This window comes from Embiotoca jacksoni, unplaced genomic scaffold (assembly GCF_022577435.1).
Source record: "Embiotoca jacksoni isolate LCO1_2020_lvr unplaced genomic scaffold, fEmbJac1.0.p SCAF_11, whole genome shotgun sequence".
In the NCBI taxonomy this organism is placed as follows: domain Eukaryota; kingdom Metazoa; phylum Chordata; class Actinopteri; family Embiotocidae; genus Embiotoca; species Embiotoca jacksoni.
This window is the reverse complement of record NW_027185241.1, coordinates 1,239,988-1,262,383: the sequence shown is the minus strand read 5'-3', so window position 1 is coordinate 1,262,383 and position 22,396 is coordinate 1,239,988. Positions and strand designations below refer to the sequence as shown.

Below are 22,396 nucleotides of genomic sequence, written 5' to 3'. Positions count from 1 at the left end.
TAAATAGACATCAGTTCAGTCAATCAGCTGTTCAGTAAGTTCAGAAAAGGACATCTTTTTGCTGTTATGCAGCTTATAAAACCTTTAAGACAACACGTATGCCCTATCACCATATTATGATATTCAAAATCTGAGAAGAAATCTACTCATATCACAATATGGATATGGTATTGATAAATTGCCCAGCCGTGCTATCAATCAAATTGGATTAAACCACACAAGACAGCAGCATATGAAATTGTTTTTTCCACCCCACAGTTTCGGGGTTTCAAAACATATTACACTTCTTCACATGCCGTGTTAATTAACAGTTGGACAAACAAATTATGGACTGAAAACCGACCTTACAGAAGAAATAAGGCATCATTTTTTTTGCATTTGCCAAAACCTGGGGAAAGACAATGAGCCACAACCAAAGATCATCAAGCTTCTTAGCGAGTGAAAGTTTTATTTTCCACCATTTTACTTAGAAAAGATGTCTCTAACCTGAGAACAGTGAGGCTGCTACACAGAGAAAAAGTATTCTTTTTCCTTGGTTCTGCCATTTCAAAAAAGAAACACAAGAAAGAAAAAAATAAAATATAGAATTAGCCACAAATGACCTTTCATTTGTGAACATCCGTCTTCCAAAGCGTTATTCATGTCTTCACATTCTCTGCCCTCCTCTCACTGAGGTGTTAAAAAAAAAAAAAAAAAAAAAAAAAAAAAAAAGATTCTACTGCAAAACATCTACCATTCAACTTTGGCTGGGAGCCTCGTTTGATAGATCAGACACTTGCACTATCCCTATCAGGTTTGAATCTAGCAGATGTGACAGAACTGCACTTCCACAGCACTAGCTATTAACTTACAGAGTGCGAGATATTAAAATGTGATAGTCTGCCTGATTTTGCCAGGGGTCTGTCTGAATGTTGGTTTTGCATTGCTGGATCCTGAGCTGTTGATACAAGGAGAAGCAGTCGTGCTCTAGTAAATGGCTCTGAAGCTTGGTATCTCTCTTCCACTTTCACTCACATCGCCCAAAGCGGAACAAAAAAACAAAACCACATCATGTATATTCATTCACAAAAATCATCAACAATGTTAATATTGGCTTCTGCTGTTTGTACAACCAATTACGGTTTACTTATTGTTCGCCTGAGTGGGTGGATATAAATGGGAGATCATTTCCAAAGTTTCCTACTTCCCAACTATTTTGTCTTTTCACGGAGTTGTGCTCGACTAAGAAGTGCGACGCAGAAATGCGTGTGTACTTCTCTTCCATCGTGAGCAGAGTCTTTGTGTACTGCTCTCCAGGGTGCATCCCCCTCCCCTTGTGCGTTGAGCTCCATTTGAAGAGTTGCAATACCAAAATAGAGCAAACAGGTTGAAATGAAACACGTGGGGATTATTCAGACACGTATCGAGACACCGGTAAATCACACGTGAACAAAAGATGAAAATAAAATCCACAGTACCTAAATATGATTTGGCAAAAGTTGGGATTTGCACCACAAATCTTTCCAGTCCATGATCCAAAGTTCTGAGTTTGTCATGTCTGCATGTTCCAAGACTTTAACATTTCAATTTCTTATTAAATACCAATTACATGTAATTCTTTTCTTTTCTTTTTTTTACATCGAGGATTATTTTTCTGGTCAAGCAAATGCCCAACAATTCAAGTATACCTTTTTGTTGTTGTTGTTGTTCAAATCAAGCTTCAAGATTGCACAGACATTGTGGTAATTATTGTGACAAGGGTCCAGCATGAGTTAATGAGTTATTGATTGTTGACTCCCAGAGATAATCTGTATTAACATTCTGCAACATCTGTATTTAAACACGACAAGTCATATTTACAGAAATCAGCCCCAGAAGCCTCCACAGCTCTGCATCTGTCTTTGAGTCTAGGTAAGCTATGTGTGTCACATTATTTCCGTCTGTAGAAGCATGTTTTTGCACACTTTGATGTTTCCCCGCTTTAAAATTCAATCAGCTTCTCCGGGGTGCATGAGTTATAACGTAACCGGTCTCCATCAAGGCTTCTGTCAGCAAGCGGACTAATAAATTAAAGGATCTAAAAACAACATATTAATACAGAACTCCAAAACACAAACAGAATAAAAGCATGAACTAAGTCAAAATGAATAACTAGGAGGGAAAAAAAACATACACTGACAGTGACCAAAACTAAATGACAAACTTCATAGTCCATGAGTGAGGCTACATAAATAGAAAACAAGGGAGGAGTTCAGCAGAGGTTCTCTTCCATAGCAAGTGCAAGTGAAGCACTCTGATGGAGGCGAGCGGACATCTTTTCATAGAGCTCATTTCTACTGAGTTGCAACGGGTGGTTATCTCAATAGGATTGGAACAGTCAAGTGCAGCCGTTTTGGCTGGTGAAGGGTTCGCGACCTGGAAAGCCGAAGAAGGATGCATTCACTAAAAGAGAAAGTGGTTCTCCACACGTCCTTTAATAATTATCTCATCTTCTCTTCCAGCCTGTCAGTTATGTGTCTGAGTGGCGGTGCTCCTCCCCCGTTCCCGTCGTCTCTTTCACTGAGGTGGCGTCTCTCCGACCATCTCGATTCCGTGCTGCTGGAGTTGCGCTCGGAGCAACGCGTTCTCATTCTTCAGCTCTTCAATCTCAAATACAGAGCACCAAAAAAAAGGAAGAAAAATCTTATCATCAACAGCTTCATACCCGTGACAACTAAATATAGCTCCAAGTTTACAGACCAAACTTTTTACTGTTTGAAGAGCGAGAGTGAAGGATGTCTGTAATGTATATACTGGGCTAGGCAATCCCCGGGATTACACAGTAATGTGTGCAGCCCTTTTCAAAGACACCCCTGTCCACAACCAACTGGATTATCAAATCTTGAGGTATGTCATCTCTGCTACATTTCTCTTGAGTGAATCCTGAATTCACTGCCTCCCCACTGAGGGACTGAGGGAAGGATATTGAGCTTTGAGCGTCAGAATAAGAATATATTGCCGAGAGCCTTGCAGGCCCGGGATTCAAGGGGGGGGGGGGAGACGCGGCAGCCTCAGAGCTGCAAGATTTCAAAAATGCTTTGAGTGCATTAGCATGTACTTAGTTCTCACATAACCCCTGTGTGTAATATTCCCAGTCTCTCACAGTGCTGATTTCAGGTAACACTTCTCATTAGATGAGTGCACGCTCTTTGATCCCCTTTGTCAGGTGGCGATGATCAGCTATACAGCCCGAGGCTTCGAGGAGGTGGGGGGGGGGGGGTTGTATTGGAGAATGAAGATGCATACAGGGGCCAGATGGATTTCATGCTTCTGAGACTCAAGTGAAAGAATGTTGCAATGCACTATAAAGCGGGCTAACATATTCAGTGCGGTGGCAATCTTCACAGCCACATATGCAGCCCACTATGACTTGCCTTATTATGTGCAAGTCTATTTTTCAACGACACCCGACCACCTCAAAGGGAATATATTTGAATTAGCATTGTTAGACCTCCTTTGCCCTTTACTGAAGTCATGAAAACTTCACATGATGCCACATTTACATGCCGAAAAAAGAAAAAAAAAGACTTGATATTTATATACCTGCTGCCTGCACAACTCATTGTCCACTTGTATCCTCTCCACTTCCTTCAGACTCTCCTGCAGTCGCTGGTTGCTTTGCCTCAGCTCGCGGATGTAATCGCAGGCTTTAGATAGGATGCCTCCTTTGCTCTGGAAGTACAGAGCAAAGGAATTTCATGCATTTTGAAAAGTGGACATTTAAAACAGACGAAGGTTAGCCGCAGTAAAGGATGTCAAGTAAAAGGCTGCTTACTGCGCCGGTCTTGGTGCTGTCCATGCTGCAGTCTGGGATGATCTTAGAGAGCGTGACAATCCAGTTGTTGATCTTGTCTCTTCGCCGCCTTTCAACTGATAAAATGTTGTAGAATAGGAAGAGATTTAAAATATATATATATATATATATATATATATGTGTGTTAAATAAATACAATCTCCATTCACAAATTTGCTTCTTATTTTGAGAGTCTTAGTGTCCAGAACCAGGTTTTCATTTCCTGGATGTTGTAAGAGCCAAATTTACAGCCCCGACTTTGACAGCTCAACAGTTACCTCTAGTGGCCAGTCCAAAAAATACCTACTCTTACAAATACCTACTCATAGAATAAAAGAATGTTTTGACAGGGCTTGGTGATTTTCTTTCAAAAAAAAAAAAAAAAAAAAAAAGGGCTCCATTTAGGCGCGACACGGCGTTGTTACACCGTCTGATGAAATCAAAACCCACAATCGCAGCTAATTACCCACCTTCATTATGTTGCGCTCTCCTCCTTTCATCTCTTGGTGTTCGGGGTCCATCCATTTTCCTGCGGATAGACAGGAAATAAAAAAAACTCTTTTCATACTCTACAATATCTCCCATCTCCAAGCACCGTACAATCAAGCACAAATCCCCCTAAATTCAAACTAATCCTGTGCCTATTAAAAACCATTCTTCACTGTTATCTTTAAATTCAAGCCTATTGTGACTGCTGTGTAAAATAAGCCTCTGAAGTTGTGTAGCGCTGCTGGTAAAAAAAACAAAAACAACACTGAAGGATGCACAGTCAGAAGAGGCCACAAAAGCAGCCCCACCCTCCACCCTCCACCACCGCAGGCTCCAGGTGGGCTAGCTCGCCTGGAATACTGAGACCTTTTTATTCTTGCTGGCTGTCCTCTTCCCAGGTGAGGCCCGGAGGGAGCGCGCCGCTTTATTATGCTGTAAAATTACAACAGTGTAGAAAACCAGATGTCTATTGGAGTCTGGGCGGACGCCTAATGACACAACTGTCTCTTGTCTCTAGATCTTCCCTCAGGATTCTGTTAATTAAGTCCCTGAGACGTGACAGGAAGGCTTATCCAAACAGCCGCCACGGCAAGAACAGGCCAATAACACACTCGGGTATACTCATGGCTGCCCTATTGTATATCTCTTATGGTACAGGCAATCACTCACCCTATTTGAAATCAATCAGCATCCATTAATAAAAAGAACAGAAATGATGAATTCCGGAAAAATTGCGGCAGAAAATCTCGGAAGTTCATGCCACCCTTGCTTAATGGTTCATGAAGTTAATAAACAACCAATGAGGTCATTATTGTACCTTGTCTGTCCCTCCACAACAAATCTTTATTCTACAGCAGTGAATTTGTGTCCCTCCAATACAACTCGACTGCTGATAGCTTCGTTGGAGATAGTCAGCTAAGCCAAACGACACTCTCTTGTATCTCAACGCATCTTAATGGGATTTCAGCTGTATAATGGATTTAGCTCCGCAGTACTCTTAGGCAAAGTGGGAAAAAAAAAAAAAAAAAAAAATGTGGATGACTGTATGAATAATTAAATGTGCAGGCCGAGAGGAACGTCTTTCCCCCAGTTTTCACAATATAGAGGCGTAAAGAGGCACATCTCATCTCTGAGTTATTGTTGCCAGAGAAATCCCCAAAACTTAACAGAGCCACTGCTAAAGCACTTTATCTACGTTATTTGAGGCACAGGTGTATTAAAGAACTGTGCAGTCTTTTATTGATCTGCGAAAGAGAAATGCAATTTTTACTCCGTCTGCCCTCCCTCCTACATTACTACTATTATTACCATGAAGCCATGGCCTGGACAGTAAATCAGTAAAGTACACACTGAGCGGACTGCAGCTCACATTCCCTCAATCGATGATTTAACAGAGATGAGCCTTTGTGAGCATTAACTGGTTAGTCACCATTAATAGTGATATAGAAAATACGTTTCCATTGACTTCCACGTTCCTGTCGTGTCAACAAAATACACATATTTTCCAAGAACATAAGAAGAAAAAAAAACTTTAAACGCTGTCCGAATCGTTTTATATCACTGACTTCAAAACGAGGCTAAAATAGGAACAAGTCTAACAACTAAAACGGGACACTTAAAAAAATTACACTAGAATAAAAGTGGTGCGAGCCATTTTTTCCAAGATGGAGAACAATGACCTAATTTCTAGGGGTCCTAATGGAAAAATACGTTCGCCACAAGCACAACTAACAACAACGGATCTGGGGTCAGCGCTACATCTGTGTCTCACACATGAAGCGCGGGGAGAATCACCGGGGACTTGTGGGTAGGGAGGGGGGGTTGGAGAGGGAGAGGAGGGAAGAGGTGTGTGTGCTTCTTGTCATCTAATCTGATTAGTTCATTTGCGGTGTTTAAAAAAATAAAAAAGAGAGAGAGAAAGAGAGAGTGTGGGAGAAATGTGGAAACTGTCCTCACCAGTTTAAACCTTCATGTTGCAGCAGCTCGTTTTCATCTCTGCGAACGGCAGATAGGGTGGCAGGTTTTCATTCACTTTGCTCACATGTAAGCCATAATGTCACTGTTTATTAGCTGACAATTAAATAGAACTCTGACAATCTGAAATCACTGAAAAGTCATAAATTATTCATGTCAGAGGCAATAAATAGAAACATACATTTTGCAGAAAGGCATTCTGAGAGATGAAAAAAAACAAATTCCTTTTGTATTTCAACACATGAAAAAACGCAGACATACACTGCGACAAAGCTCGATCTTTACCCCCGCCTGGAAAGCAGGCGTCTGTTGACGCTGTGTGTGTGTGTGTGTGTGTGTGAACATCAAGCAACATAAAGTATGTCAGAGCTGTTGCTAAATATAAGGCGGATCTACAACTTCCCCTTAAAGCTGCCCACCACAAAGGAGCTTAACTCTTCGAGAAATCTCAAGTTCTTGAAAATCACTCGAGCACATAATGCAGAGGAAACCAGCGGCTTAAGTGATGCATCCCGCAACCACAAATAATATGTTGTGTCCTCAGGTACAACAACAACAACTGGTAGTCACACTCCATATAAGAGTACGAGCTAAATGACTATGATCCAGTGAGTTTCACGAGTTAAAGGTTAAGTATAAGCCTGGTGGAAAATGGAGAAATATTCACTTAAGTCAGAGTTAACTCAATTTGATAACGGGTCATGTGTTCATCTTTAGTCACCAAGCAGGCAAATGACTGTGGTTTAGTTTTCAGCAAAACAAGAGAAAATTAGTTACTTGACAGTCAAGAACCTTGTGTCTCTCAGCACTTGGGCTCATGTGTTTTCTAGCACTCGAGTGAACTCTTGTGTTTGAATCAAGGTTGTTGGAATGACTTTTTTTTTTCTTTTTTTTACTCAGTATCTGTGGCAGGCCAGAGCCAGCCGGGTATCATGCAATTAAAATGAAAAACTATTTTTCCTCAGGTGAGCCTGCTGATCAGCTTAATAACAGCAATCACCAGCATGTGGCTACCAGTTGGAGAGAGCCCGAGAAGAATTCCTTTTGATACGTGATTATAATGATGCATGTTGTGAATTTTTAGAGATAAACAACGTAACATTTAGGAGGTGAAAAAAAAAAAAACCAGACCAATCAGTGCAGAAATCTTTCAAGTTAAACATCACAGTAAACTCAGGAGAAACAGGGATGCATGACTGTTAGTTAAAGAAAAGGACAACAGTCAGCAGCAAGAGTGATAAATTTGATCCTCGCAGTATTTCAAATAGACGTACATTCAATGACAGAAGAAACTAATCTATCCTTAACAATGACTGGTCTTTCTATCAATATGCATTACTGCTAAGTGTTACATCTCCCTCTACTTCCACAGCCTCCTCCTGCATTACCATTTCTACTGAGAAAATTCAGCCTCCTTTTTTTAACTCGGTCTGATGTTTATTTAATGTTGTGTATCTCAGACTTTGATGGATGGCTGTTTTTGACTAGAAGGAAGTCTGCATCTCGTTTCTAATGTGTTCTGGAGCATCGCGGGAGCAGAGCCACGCTGCTGAACTCAAATGTGTTATTGCTTCTATAAATGGGTAAAAGCCTTGACAAAAAATAACCTAACTGAAACTAATACGATGTAAACAGCTCTGAACATTAAATACACTCTCGACCAAAATTCCCCTTCAAACTTCACAACTTGCATCCTCAGCTCGCTAAACGGCTAATTTCAAGTGGCATTTACATGCAGGGTAGCGGCGGCGTGTTTACAAGATCAGACAGTGTTTTCCTTTCTTTCAAGAACTAAATGTGTCTCAGACTGCTACATCAGCGTTTATCTCCTTTTTCCCTCAACAGCAAATGACAGAGCTGATACTTACGCAGGGTAAGGCTGTGTGCGGGGGGCGATGGTTCGTTGTGCGCCTGTCTGGATGGCATCAGGGGGGGTCATCATCACATAAAACTGACCTGTGGAGGACATGGGTGCATTCAGTCAGCCACGAGACAGAACAGACCGACTCGTGTGGCTCTTAACGCAAAACTTCTTAAAACTCCTCAGATCACTACGAACCGAACAAAAGGCTTCAAAGTATTACTTCCTTCTGTGAAATCCATCATGAAAATAAAATTCACAGATGTAACCTGTACACTTTAGTCCTGTACATCTTAGGCAACAGCTTGAGCAAGGCTAAATAATGAGAACATAAGGCTGCCATTTAAAAAAAAAATCAAAGAATACATTTATATCTCTTGCTAGAAAAAGGCCCCGCACTTCAGCTCGAATGCCGGCGCCGACTCGTCTTCGTAATTGAAAGGTTTGTCGGACCCGTCAGGTCTCGGGTTGTCCTTTTATTCTGATTTTATGACCTCGCAGCCATTTCAAAGTTTCACTCATTCCGCTTTTCTAAGAATCAAAGACTGAGAAGTCAGAATCCGACTGCATCAAACTAACCTCAGTTTTATGCCAAGAAAATCGTAAAACAGTTTTTGGACTTTGGCCAGTTCCGAGTGTAATTGTTTGGCCTTTAAGCAGTGCTCTTGCGTACCACCAGTGGTACACGAACCACAGTTTGTAATGAATATTTCATAGGAAGTAAAACCCTAAATCTACACTGGCACACACAAAACAACATTTACACAACCGGGAGCTCTCATATACAATCAACATGCAGACGGGAGAAGAGTCCAGACACTTTACTCAAGAATAAAAACATAAACATTAAGAGAAAAATGGACATATTCTACTGAGTCACACAGACACTGTTGCTTTCAGCACTGCTACTATGGCTGTCAGGGAGAAAGACCAATATTGTTCCTCTAGGTCAGCCGGATGGTGAACATGGCCCGACCAGACAAAAACTGAGCGACGCAATGTTGTTCTGCAAAGGCAGAATACATCGGCACAAAAATGAAGGTTTTCTCACGCGAAACCTTCCCCAGTAACATCAGTTACAGGACATGTATCAAAGAAACATGAACAAGGGCTAAGTTATTTCTTTATTTCATTTTAAAACAAAAATCAGATTCTCCAAATTAGTCAAAGAGACATTACAGATATTCAGTTTAGTCCAGACAGCTAAATCCTTTAAAAAAAAAATATATATATATATATGATCAGGGACTACAATTCCCCATCAGCCACAACAGCTGACAGAAAATACACAACAAATACGGTATTTCTCACATAAAACCAGCAGGATACAGCCAGCGTTTCGGCTGAGCACTCTGCTTTTCCAATCTCCTCTTGCAGCCGATTGCAGATGTTCCAACTGAGCAAGGCCACGTCGTAATGTTTTAAGATGCTCAATGCTCATCAAGCGCTTTACATCCACCTGCTTCAACACTTTGGCTTTAATCTGGCCTCACTTTTAAAGCTGCACCTACAGTAGCAGAGTCTATTATCCAAGCTACGACTGAGGTGCGTCAACTGATATGGCCTTAAGGGTGTCTGACTTCTGAGGGTGTGTGTCATGTGATGCAAGTAGATACAAAATACTCAGCGAGCGAGAGAGAGAGAGAGAGAGAGAGAGCGAGCGAGAGGCAGGGTGTGGGGATGTGCTGCATTAGTCTGACAAGCTGCGTTAGTAATCAGTAATGGATGAAGTACATCAAAGAAACCTAATGGTCGGATGGCTTGACGTGTTTTGATTGTGTTCTGAAGTTGTGCAGCGCTTTGGTGAATATATGTTGTGTTTAAATGTGCTGTATGAAAAACACTGACTCGTTGAAGCAACACAATGACCTTGTCTGACTGGGGAAGATGCTTTTAGGTTGGAAAGGCTGGTTCACCTTGCTAAAGTTTAGAAACATAAATATGAGTTCAATAATAATAAATAATTGCTTGTCATGTGCTGGTACTTGGCTGGAATTTGTGCAGTGTGACTGCCACAAACAAGGGACCTGTCTCTCTGTGTCTCTCTGCGTCTCTCTGCGTCTCTCTGCGTCTCTCTGCGTCTCTCTGCGTCTCTGTCCGGCAGTACAGCTAACTCTGTGGTGTTGGATCTTGGGATGCAGGTGCAGGTTCTTTTGGTTCCTCGTTTCACGTCTTTCCAGACTTTGGTTGGGGGGAGAAAAAAAAAATCCCCCACCGCAGCAGAAACACTGCGTGATGAATTACATGTTCCTACAGTAACTGCTGTCCAAGCACAACACTTTTCTGCCTACAAACCCTGCAACTTTCGCCTCCTCTTATAGCCATCAGAAAGGACCGACAATCCACCCTTCAGCTTGCAGCCATCTGTAACTGTGTGCTTGCTATATCGAGACCTGACTGAACAATGCAGCATAAGCAGATGCGGGCTGCTTATGACAGAACCAACAGGCTGTGTCTTCCTCTCCTGGTCAGCCGAGGCCGGACGACTCGGGAGCAGAGGACGGCCGGCGAGCTTCAGCCAGCCATACACTGACCGGCCTCATCTGGACAACTACCATGAAACCGCAAGGACACGTCGAACAGCCAGACAATGACATACGGCGGTAAAGAGGAAGCGCGGCGGAGCGGGAGGACACGAAGCCAACGACAAGTAAACATGATCAGCGTAGCTAATTTCGATTTGGCCTTTGACAATATGCTATTTGGAAGAGGCATACTTTAGTCATGGCAAAAATATTCCAGTAAATTACCGATCAAGGAATCTGATATCGAGCAAAACAAGTTGCGGGGCAACTATAACAATATCACCATATGTGTCTACCCCCTGCACCACACATCGTTTCCTTCACATCAGCCAAAGCTGTGGGGACCATGGTTTATTTACACCCACTGAAAAAGGACCTATTTTTCTCCCTTTAAAGGTACTTCTCAGCACACTCTTGTTTGTCCCTGAAAATAATAGCTAAATTAGCCCTTGAGCTGTGTGATAAGCTTCAACCCAAATGAAGTGTGAGCACTGACTCACCCCCTGCCTGTGTGAGCGTGGGGTCCGTGGCGGCCTGCACAGACACCGTGCCGTCGCTCACCGCGGTTGCGGGGAAATAAGCGAAGCGGGTCTCCCCACCCACGGCCTCCCCTGCTGGGCTTCCTCCATTACTGAAAGGGTTCTGGATCACAGCCTGTGACAGATAAGAGAGAGACAGTGGAAAGGCATGAACAAGTAGCAATGGAGCAGTCACAGCAGGTAAACACACAACTCTTTCTCTGTCAGACTCCATTCGAGTATCCCCTCCAGACCCCCTGAGCCAGACGTGGTGCAGTTTGACAGCTGGGATGAAAGGTAGTCGCACTGATCTTGTTAGCAGGGATAACAGCGAGGTCAGTGAAGTCATTAAATAAAAACTAATTTGGTCTGTTCCTGCAAGAAAAACTGCAAACTCTTCACCACAAATCTGTTCTGAGTCTTGCTGCGAATGTTGTCCAGCATATATTGCTACTTTAGTCCATTTAAAAACAACTCTGCAACTGCATTTTAATCTCCGTGAGTCAGTTTTGGCAGACGTCATGCTCAGACACGAGCCTCATTGTTTATATCGTTCTGCCATTTGAAGAGCTAAGACGAATTATAGACACCTGCAGCTTTTATCACAAGGAAGCACAGATGCGCCGATGTTAACTGATAATTATCCCTTTGTTGTGACTGGTAAAAATACGATAAGCAATAATATTAATTTTCAAAAGTACAAAACAACACCGCAGCTGAGAGAACCTCAATCAGCCCCAGAATGAATAATACATTAATTGATTTTAAGCGTGTTTAATTGCCAGACCTTATCTTCTTATTGACAAATAGCTTTTGTTTGTACTTTGTTCAACACAATTTACTATTAGCATAAAGAACACTGTTGCAGTGTAAAACATACTGGCTGTGAATGAAGAGGAGGAAGCAGTTTAACGACATCACATTTCCACAAGCTGTTCTGCTAATTTAACAGGTGTTAAACAGGAGTTCGGGCTCGTACTCTCTCTCCCTCACTGGTGGACTTTGTTGCACTTCAAGGATCCTCCTCTGTCCATGGCGATGCTCCAGATTATCAAATGTAATCAACATCTGAAATAATTGAATTAAAACTAAAGCAATAATTTCATTTTCTTGATTATCGCCCACCAATATATAATGAATTCCTACAATAAAAGAAACTGCATCCCTTTTCAGGTGTTCTCAATTTAGAAAACATTGGTGTTTTATGGCATGAGTGGTCTGAGGCTGCGTCTGCTGAGGCAAAACCAGTTAGTAGTTGTTGGTTTTAGTCCGCAGGAGGATTGTTAGAAATAGAAAAAAATGTGCTGAAATAGCAGCAGCCGCGTCATTCATGACATGTACAAAGAATGAAGCTAGTCAATAATAACATATCACAAGCGGGTTCTTTCAATCGTTAAAATGGGAAGACGATGGTACCTGAGCCACAGCCTGAGGAGCTCCAGCGAATGCGGCCGTTGAGACGACACTCACTGCTCCTCCTGCATCATCTCTTCCCTCCAGGTGCTGGTCAGTCACCTGAACAACACGATACGTCACCTGCGGGGTTGAAAGAGAGAGACGGGTACAAGGAGAGAGTGAGAGAAAAATAAAGTACTTCATTTCCTGCAGTCCCGTATGGCAGGTGTAAAGTGCACAGGTCAAGACCTTACCTGACTTGTAGATTTGTTTATCATAGCTGTTGCTTTAGTTCAGCCAAGCCTAGCATCTGACATTGCAGTCCTAAACCTCAGCAGCGCATTGATCTCACTATCCCACACAATATGCTTATGCTTCAGAATGGGCCTGATTCGATTTTAAAAAAAACAAGTACAGAAAATGAGCTTGTTTGTTCCAAGAATCGGCATTTGTATCCCTCTATCATGTGACACTCCTCCTGACTGACATGTGACAGGAGCGCCATGCCAATCCAAGACCAGACCAGAATCACATGATCGCTCACATTAGTCCCGTTTATGCCAAACGAGCCACGTGGATCACCGACTTAATTTCCTCCAGTGAAACTCCCCCAAATGAGGATAAACCAACTTGAATGCCACGCTACATTTTCCAGTTCCTGCACTGTTATCATTGTCCATCACTGACCCTTACGGGAGTGAGTACCACATTAGTGGCCAGCAAGGTCAAGCATGAGACTAGAAAAAGAAAACAAAAAACAAAAAACAAAAAAAACAACACACATTTCGAGTCAGCAGGCAATTTGTACAAACGTAGGGAACATCAGTAGCCGGGAAAAATACACAAAAGCATAACAAATGTTGTTTATAGACAATCACATCATCCCCCACTGTCATATTGCACAATGTACAGATCCTTTCAAGTTGACATTTCTGAACAAACGCAATGTCATGTAAATAGGCCATAAACTGAGGTGTCAATCTATCCGTTACTTACCTGCCCACCCTCAGTGCGAAACTGATATTGTATGTTGTGGTCACCAAACGCAGCAGCCTGCTGAACACTGGCTATTGTGACAGCTGTCTGCTCTTCTCCTGTCCCGTCTCCAGAAGAAAAGACAAAGACACAGGAAGTTATTAGAATGGAAAAGACCTACTGAAGCACCGATAACAATCCTGGATAAAGAAGTATACTTAAGAGTGACAACTGCAAGCTGAGTTTTCCCACCACCTCTTTTTTTTTTTACCAAATAATGTGTTTTGTCTATTCCACACATAACAGCTGTTATCGGGGCCAGTTGTTACTAAATAAATTCTTACCTTCAGATGTCTGGACAACCTCTTCTTCTTGCTTTTCTTGGCTGCAAATCGGATGCACAAATTACTCAAGTTTTTTACAAACTGCGCAACCGGTTAACGTTGATGAGCATTCCGGATATTTATTAAAAACAACAACAACAACAACAACAACACATCATTGAGTGGACTTCGGCTCAGTTGACGGCAAAACTTGTGAAAAAGAACCCAGTCAACCATAAGCTTAAACGGCAATGACAAACACAACATCGCTTTTGTCCTCGGGTTATCTCCAGACTGACAACGCTGTTATTTGTGTTTTTAAAAGCGAGCTGAAGCTATTGTAGCTGTATAATTAGCTAATTATTAACACGTTGTTCGCAACGGGACGTTTGTTTTAATGGACCCAACTTGTCGGCTATACTGCGGAGAGGAGGACTTTCCACTTTCCTTGCTAACGTTTGATCGCAGCCTTCGGTTTAAATTCGTTTTGACAACAGTTTTTTTTGTTTTGTTTTTTTTTTTGTTTTTTTTTAGGTCAGGCCTTGCTTCGCGTCGTAAACCAGCTATCCTAAATAGCACGTTGAAAGCTAGCGTGTCTCAGCTGGCCATTTTGGCCCGACTCTCGGTTACCTTGCGGTGTCCAGACTCTGTTCGAGCATATCCATCAGGGTCGGAAGGAATAAATAAAAAAAAAAAAAAAAAAAAAAAAAAAAAAAAAAAAAAAAAAAAAGCGATATTCGGTGTCACAGACGGAGATGGAAGTTGCTGATCACGGGAACAAACACTCGGGTCATGTGAGAGAGACAGCCCAGGACACGTGAGGCGCGGCTCGGTGTCGAAGTTAAAATGGAGGCCGCCGCTGCCGCCGCTGCTGTTGTTCTTCTTCCGCCGGGTGATCCGACCGTGACTCCGCGTTGCTCGATCAGCTGTCGCGCTTTTGCAGGATTTGCTGCTCATCTGTGATCAAACGGCGTTCAATCGCCACCGGTTTTTCTTTCTCTCCCCCCCCCCCGCTGGCCCACAACACGGAGGAAACAGTTATGGTCGCAGAACAATTAAAAAAAAAAAAGGTCAACAAGTTAGCAGTCAGGATTAAAATTAAAAAAAATTAAATTAAAAAAAAAACCTGTTGTGTTGGCGCCCCGAAGGTGACATACATCTTTATTAAGTATATTAAAAAGCATTATTATTGAAAAAAAAAAAGCACATCAACAGGTCGTTTGCAACTCTCAACCACACGTAATCATAACAGCTTGGAAGCTCGAATTAGTTGTAGGGGTGTTTTATTCGTTCATTGAACTGGCATCTGAATGTATTATCATTATTATTTCTTTTTTTTTTTTTCTTCATTTTAACCATCATGGAAAGTGGAAAGAAAGTGTTCAGGCTTGCCATGGATGCAGGGGTGGAAAGTAACTAAGTAGGCTACCTTTACAAAAGTAAACTTACAATTTTGAGGTAGTTGTAATTTATTTGAGTATTTCCATTTCATGCTGCTTCATACTTTCATTAAATTATATTTCAGAGGGAAATTGTGAAGTATTGCACTTTCCCTTCCTCTATATGTAGTTTTAAGATAAAGATTGGACAAAATGGAGAATGTAGCAAGTTATACAAAATACAACCCTTTGTTTAAGATCTCAAACTCTTTGGATTGCTAAATTATTGTTTTGACGATTCAGTAGGCTATTAAGATTATGACAGTCTGATTACTACAGACTTGCATCTATTTTTTTTTTTTTTTTCATTTTTAAAACAATAAAAAACTAAATATACAGACAACATGCACATGCTGACATTTGTTTTATAGGCTATTTCTCAGAAATCAAATTTGATGGACCCGACAAGTATTAATTAATATATTTATCAATATCAATTCTAAAGCTCCTCTTTTTCAACCCTCTAAATATTAATCCCCAATAACCTGGTGGTACCTTTAACACTTAAAAGTCATTGAAATTATAAGGAGTTCTATACCTTTCTTCTGCCTCTATTAAATCTATCCATCTTACAGTACGGGAAAGGGGACAATAAAATAGGATAAAGAAATTAAGAAAGAGGTAAAAGAACAAGACGAAAGGAAAAACCGAAATTCCACTATTTGCCATGAACTTTGCTCCGCATAAAGCGGAACCTCTCTCCTTTAGGTTTTGTTTACGACGCAGATGTGAGGAGCACCGCATTATTTACAGCCGATTTGTCGTAATTCGCGTATTTTAAGCAGTTTGATCAGTAGAGTAATCAATTTCGTTGCATTGTAATCCATTTAAGCCTATTTCCCGAAAATGTACGTCCGTTTTAGCTGACATTCAGTCATTGAAAACGCGAACTGACTCTTTGTTGAATTCAACAACGGCGTCGAGCGCGTCTCAGCCAATCAGAGCGCAGGATTGCGTTCATAACGGCTCCTGATTGGCTGGAACGGTAGGCGGAACCTCGGTTCCTCCTCTGGATTCACCCTGAAATAATTCCGACCTCTTCCTCCTTTGGGTGAAGGTTCATTGCGGTGACTGTGTCCCGGCAGCTGTCTGGTGTAGTTCAACGTCTCAAACTATGTCTGGTCGTGTCCTCGTCGGAGTTAAGCGTGTCATTGACTACGCGGTCAAGGTAGTATTCTTCTGCTGTTTCAACTCGCGTCTTTCCTTTTAAAATAAAATGGTTATCTCCGCGCTCACTCGCTTGACTTTAGCTAACGTTAGTCTGCGAAACGACAGCTGGTGGTGACACAAGAACTTGAACACACAACTGACTGTTCATATATCTTGAATCATTTAGATTATTAGGAGCAACGCAGCGGTACATTACTTCTTCCTAGTTCACCTGAACTGCTGTCTTGGCTGGTGATTATTATTATTATTTTTTTTTTTTTTGATTGCGCAACATGCTGGCTGTGCAGTTAGCGTGACCTCCACGGGATCAGTTTTCCCATTTTAAACCAGTCTTGCAGGACAACGGCGCCTGTTATTGTAATCTTGTTACTTTACCTTTTTTTTTTTTTTTTGGATTATGTTTCCTGAAATTGAAGCACAGCGCTGTGTTCAAGAAGCGTTAGCAGCAGGAACACTCCTGACACATCTGTACACATCTGTTTGCCTCTTATCACTCAGATATCCGACTATAACAAGTCAGGAAAAGTACCCTTTTTTTTTGTTGTTGTTGAATTTGTGCGTGGTTTGGAAAACACTCGTATGTACTTTAATGTGTCAAATTCCCATAGAAATCTCAGGAAGCCCTTAAACTGTGATGGAGGAGCAATAATTTGCCCCCCAAGATTATGGTTAATCTTTTTTTTTTTGTATTTGTGCTCTATCATATTTACAAATTTAGGGCTGTATCCTAATCCTACAGTATGCCATCTTTTTTGTTTTCATTCATTTCATTTAAACTTCTATTTCCATCTCTAACAAACACTCAACCAAACGGCTTTTGTTCACACTACGTACCTTCATTACTCGATATTACAATATCGGGCAGGGATCGAGCAATCCTGCACCTGCATTGGCGAAGTTTGAATTTATCTGTTAACCTGTGGATTATACCTATAAGAAGACTATTTAAAAGTGAAATAAAAGCATAGACGGCTAGAATTGTCTCCTGCTTTATCTCACGCATACAGGTGGGATTTTATACACATACGGATTCTCAGTTTTTTTATTGTTGTTTTTTTTTACTCTTGTTGGCACAAGTTGATAATTACCTTATGCATTTTTAATCTGGACTGGTCTCACATTAAAAACATCAACTTTATGCACTAATTACGCTAATGTTTTGCTAGAAGAACCCCCAAAATTTTGAAATTCTCCCAATTTTTTTAGACACTCGGGGCAAAAGTTTCCTCTCAAATATCTTTAACATTTCTTATACTGTTTGTGATGTTTGGCCATTTGTTGAGATGATTCTTCATATTCTCAGAACTGTGTTTCAAAATACCATAATAATATTATTGCAAGAATTCATATTTTATCTAATGAGTGTTCTGAACAGTGTATGTGAAAATATAATGCCAGGACGCTCCTGTTCACATACCTATGTTGTTTTTTGGTTTTTTTTTTTGGTCTGCAGTTGTTTAAATTATTATTTTTTTTCTTTCCCTTTGGGGTGAATTTTTTTATATGTCTAACTTTGTGACAACAGCTTTCCTATTTCAAAATAACAATTGCACCCGTGCAAAAATCCAGGTCCATAAATGCTTTTACCCAGTTTGGAACAGAAAAGCTTGACTTGAGTCTCGACTTCATCCACATCAATTGCTTTTGGTTGGATTGTTGGAAAGTGAGCTGCATGCCAGGCCTTATCACCTAATGCCAGCTGCAGATATGTTATGGAAAGATTTCCCAGAGGAGTGCAGGCTGTTATAACAGCACATTAATGCCCCTGACTTTGGAATTAAATATCCACATATTTTTTGGCCATATAATGTATCATCCCCACAGAATATGCTTCTAAACACCAGACACTTTTTCAGGATTAAATAATTAATACCTTCAGTAGAGGTTCTTGTCTGTCATTTTTCCGAAAGTAAAGCAGCCCAATAAACGAAGAAATAAGAACCCATTCAAATGTAGGATTTTTTTTTGCCAACTACAAGGCTCCTGTTCAAACATGCATCACAAGATGTCTTTTTTTTCCCTCAACATCGTGTGGTGTCGCACGTCATGTCTTCCAAGTTTCTGTCTCCGTGTCTGGCAACCTTGTAGTGACTCTGTCTCATTTCCCCCACAGATCCGAGTGAAGCCGGATAACAGTGGCGTGGTGACGGATGGCGTTAAGCACTCAATGAACCCCTTCTGTGAGATCGCTGTGGAGGAGGCGGTCAAGATGAAGGAGAAGAAGTTTATTAAGGAGGTCGTGGCTGTCAGCTGTGGGCCACAGCAGTCTCAGGTGGGTGAGCTGGAGCCAGATCAGCCAATGCAGATGTCATTATACGAATATTATCGTCCTTTTTTTGTACATGTCGCCAAATTTAATTGCAGGCCAACCCTGTATTTGCTGATGAAACTCTTTCAATTTAAAAAAAAAAAAAAAAAAAACTGCTGGAATTTAGGCTGTAATTAATTGGGGTAAATTTCAGAGGCGGACCAACAAGAGAAATAATTATTTTCAACAGATATATCCAAGAAGTAGTTATTTTAACATTTAGAGATGAATGTGACATAAAGTTTGGTCCATTTTGGGTTCGGTAACAAAAATTAAATTTAGAGTTCTTTGAACCATATTTCCCCATCACTCAGGAGACCATCCGTACTGCCCTTGCCATGGGCGCTGACCGCGGCATTCATGTGGAAGTGAGTGGGAAAGAATATGAAACTCTGGGACCCCTGCAGATCTCCAAGATCATGGCTGCTTTGGCCAAAAAGGAGGACGCTCAACTCATCATCCTGGGCAAACAGGTTAAAGATGTGGATTAAATTCACTTAATATTCTCATTTAATATCAAACTAGCATACGTTGGTGAACACTTGCACTGCTGTTACTTTCATATTAATGACTCGTGTTGCTTCGATAGGCCATCGATGACGACTGCAATCAGACTGGCCAGATGACAGCAGCCTTACTGGACTGGCCTCAAGTAAGTCATAACTTAAATGCAGTTATACGAAACGGCACACAGCCACGATTTTAGGTTTGACCTAAAATGACTTTGTCAGCTAAATGTCAGTTACATAATTTTAGTTTCTATTTTCTACTGTTGCTCTTCACAAGTGTTGTTGTAACAACGCTGATATCGGGATACGCTTCTGTCCTCACTGCCTTTTATCAAGGTTAGTGGAAGCCAGTTCCAGTCAGTAAAAGCGCCAGCGATCCTGAACAGAGTAGGTCAAAGGCTGCCGGGACAGATGGAGTGAAGTTCTTCTGGCTGGCAAACAGATGGAGCACTTTGACGTATTATCCCAGTGTAAAAGGTTGAGCCGTTTGAGACTCGGATTACAATGTAAATCCAAACATCTAGTCAGTGTATTTATAACTCTTCACCTCCCTTATCTAGATAATGGGGTACACGCTCACATACATATTATTGCTACTGCTATCTTTTAAAGTCAGTAGTTATTTGTAGAATTAGTTACAGTTTAAAGTGTAGCTACACCAGCTAACCAGCAGAGGGGGCACACTGACTGCCTCATGACCCGATGAGACTCATTTTGTCAGCCGTGTTCATTTGCAGGGTCAGAAACTAGTCTCCCTGTTTTCCAGATGGACTGGTTCGAAAATAGTCATTAATTGAATTGAATGCATTGTTGCTGTATCTTCATATTGCAGGGAACCTTTGCATCAGAGCTGTCAATGGAAGGAGACAAATTGAAGGTGGTAAGAGAAATCGACGGAGGCCTGGAGACCATTATGATCAACACACCAGCCGTGGTGACGGCAGACCTTCGACTCAACACCCCCAGATATGCCACCCTGCCTAACATCATGGTAGGTAGCAGGGAGCTGTGTTCAGAAACACGAGAGGCCAGGAGAAGGCATTAAGATTGTGTTGTTGATTTAAGGAATGAAATGGGATTAAATAGATCTAGATGTGTATGCAGCTCTCTCTTTTCATAGTTCGTGGAAATACTTTTTATAAAAAACACATGACCCTTCCCGTGTTTTTTTTTTCTTCCTTCAGAAAGCCAAGAAGAAGAAGATCGCTAACATTAAGCCTGCAGATTTAGGGATGGACCTCACGTCGCGGTTGGAGGTGCTGAGAGTGGACGAGCCCGCGCAGCGGCTGGCGGGGGTGAAGGTGGAGACGGTGGACGACCTGGTGGCCAAACTGAAGGACGGCGGGACGATATAGAGGTTTTAGAGACATGAGCAGGGGAGCGCAGAACCGAAGAGAGGGGTGAGTATCAGTGCATCTGCCAATATAGAGTTGATGAAAAACTGCTGATTTTTACCAACACGCCAAACATTTTTTTTTGGAAAACATCCTGCAAAAAGTTTGCAAAGATTTGCAATGTCACCGCAGGCTACAACTATCATATTTATTAACAGTTAATCGAGTGATTATTTTAGATTTTTTTTGGGGGGGGGGGGGGATTAATCAAATAATAGTGTAGTAAAAAAAATATTTAGGAAAAAAGTGGAAAGTTTCCATCACAAGGTCTCAAAGTTAGGTCTTCAGGTTTCCTGTTTTTTTTTTTCCATTTGTAATCGTATAAAGCAGCAAAGAACCACAAATCCTCACATCAGGTGAAACCAGAGAATGATTTTGGTCCGAAAATGACTTGCACTGTTCAATGATTATCACATTTGTTTTTCATAAGCTATTTTCTAGGAATTGCATGCACTACTAGAGGGATGTCTGGAAGAGCAAGAAAGGTTTCCTCTTCGATTAAAGGATGTGAATGTTGCAGTACAGGGTCGGCATTTTACGCACAGTGACACTGGGTGTTTAAATTTAAAGTCAGAATAATTAGACTTATTTTCTCTGATTTACTAATCAACTAATTACGACAGCTTTGTCTGCCGTTGGTGATATTAAGTCATATTTCCTCTTTAGAAACTTTAGTTTACACAGTAAAATACTTTTTAATCATAACATCAACCCTTTAAAAAAAAATTTAAGTGAGTAATACGTTTTATTTGAAGGTTTTTGAACGAGGCGTCAATGGATCATTACTTAATCATTTATAGGAGATTACTGCGTACCAAAAATCAATTAAGAATAAACCTATGTCTACCCTTTTTCAAGTATGCAGCAAAGTTACCTCTCGTGATGAACGATAGAATTGTTTGCTTTGAATATTAATATCCTTTTTTATATCACCATCTCTTTATTTGTAAAAAAAAAAAAAAAAATCGAATTAATTCCCTTGACAAAGACCGTTATATGTCTTGTGGTGATGGAAGCTAAACTAATTACAAATGTTAATTACAACTCTTGTCTTATGGATCTATATTCTCTTCTCTCCTCGCAGGACTCTTGTAATGAATTACAGGAGCAGACCCGGAGGACGAGCTCATGCGTTGGTCTAATCCCTCTGTTTGAGACTGTGGCTCCCGAGGCTATGCAGGGAGGTACTGACAGGGGAGGTGGAGTACTGAGAGACGCTGTCCTGCAGTCTGAGCTGTGCATTTGAACTCACATAGGTGGTTAGCAGGAATCTATGTTATGCCATTTAAAGAACAGTCTTTTTTGCAATATTTTAAGAACTTCCTGTCACTCGTGCTGCTGTTCGTATGGGACTGTACACTAACTCTGCATCTCACCGACACTCGGCTCTTAATCTTGTAAATCTCTAGTCACACATGTTAAGCGGTGCAGTTTTTGTAAATGACGTATGTAAATACAGATCCGAACATGTAGAGATGATGGTGTCGTCCAAGATTATCGTCATGACTACTGGTTATATGTATAGTTGATGAAATTGTCGCTGCGTTTTAGGACTGACAGGACAGTGTCTCTCAGTATGAGACAGGAAAGATGATCATAAATCAAAATTTTACCGCAAGCGCCTCGACTTTCTGTTGATTATACAGAACATGACCATGACAATAAAGCAGCCAGTCTTTTTCATATCTACAGCTGAGTCGGTTCA

At 41.2% G+C, this 22,396-nt stretch overlaps 2 protein-coding genes across 3 annotated transcripts; one reads left to right on the top strand and one right to left on the bottom strand.

The window, feature by feature from the left end:
- Nucleotides 1-422: 422 nt before the first annotated feature.
- usf2l (upstream transcription factor 2, c-fos interacting-like) lies at nucleotides 423-14,550 on the bottom strand. 2 transcript variants are annotated; one of them, XM_069141510.1, is made up of 11 exons: nucleotides 14,502-14,550; nucleotides 13,893-13,933; nucleotides 13,570-13,676; nucleotides 12,595-12,714; nucleotides 11,161-11,314; nucleotides 8,143-8,230; nucleotides 6,257-6,295; nucleotides 4,282-4,340; nucleotides 3,794-3,888; nucleotides 3,562-3,690; nucleotides 423-2,625 (listed from the first exon to the last, which is right to left on the bottom strand). In XM_069141510.1, exons 1-11 carry the CDS (start codon nucleotides 14,534-14,536, stop codon nucleotides 2,536-2,538), a joined length of 957 nt encoding a protein of 318 aa, XP_068997611.1. In that variant the 5' UTR covers nucleotides 14,537-14,550; the 3' UTR covers nucleotides 423-2,535. The 2 variants fall into 2 exon arrangements, with proteins under 2 accessions (XP_068997611.1, XP_068997620.1); XM_069141519.1 differs by lacking the exon at nucleotides 6,257-6,295.
- A 1,796-nt stretch (nucleotides 14,551-16,346) lies between these two features.
- On the top strand, nucleotides 16,347-22,380 carry etfb (electron transfer flavoprotein subunit beta). Its single transcript, XM_069141482.1, has 7 exons — nucleotides 16,347-16,478; nucleotides 18,594-18,752; nucleotides 19,103-19,261; nucleotides 19,378-19,440; nucleotides 20,130-20,288; nucleotides 20,482-20,697; nucleotides 21,776-22,380. Exons 1-6 carry the CDS (start codon nucleotides 16,425-16,427, stop codon nucleotides 20,650-20,652), a joined length of 765 nt encoding a protein of 254 aa, XP_068997583.1. The 5' UTR covers nucleotides 16,347-16,424; the 3' UTR covers nucleotides 20,653-20,697; nucleotides 21,776-22,380.
- The last annotated feature ends 16 nt before the right edge of the window (nucleotides 22,381-22,396 follow it).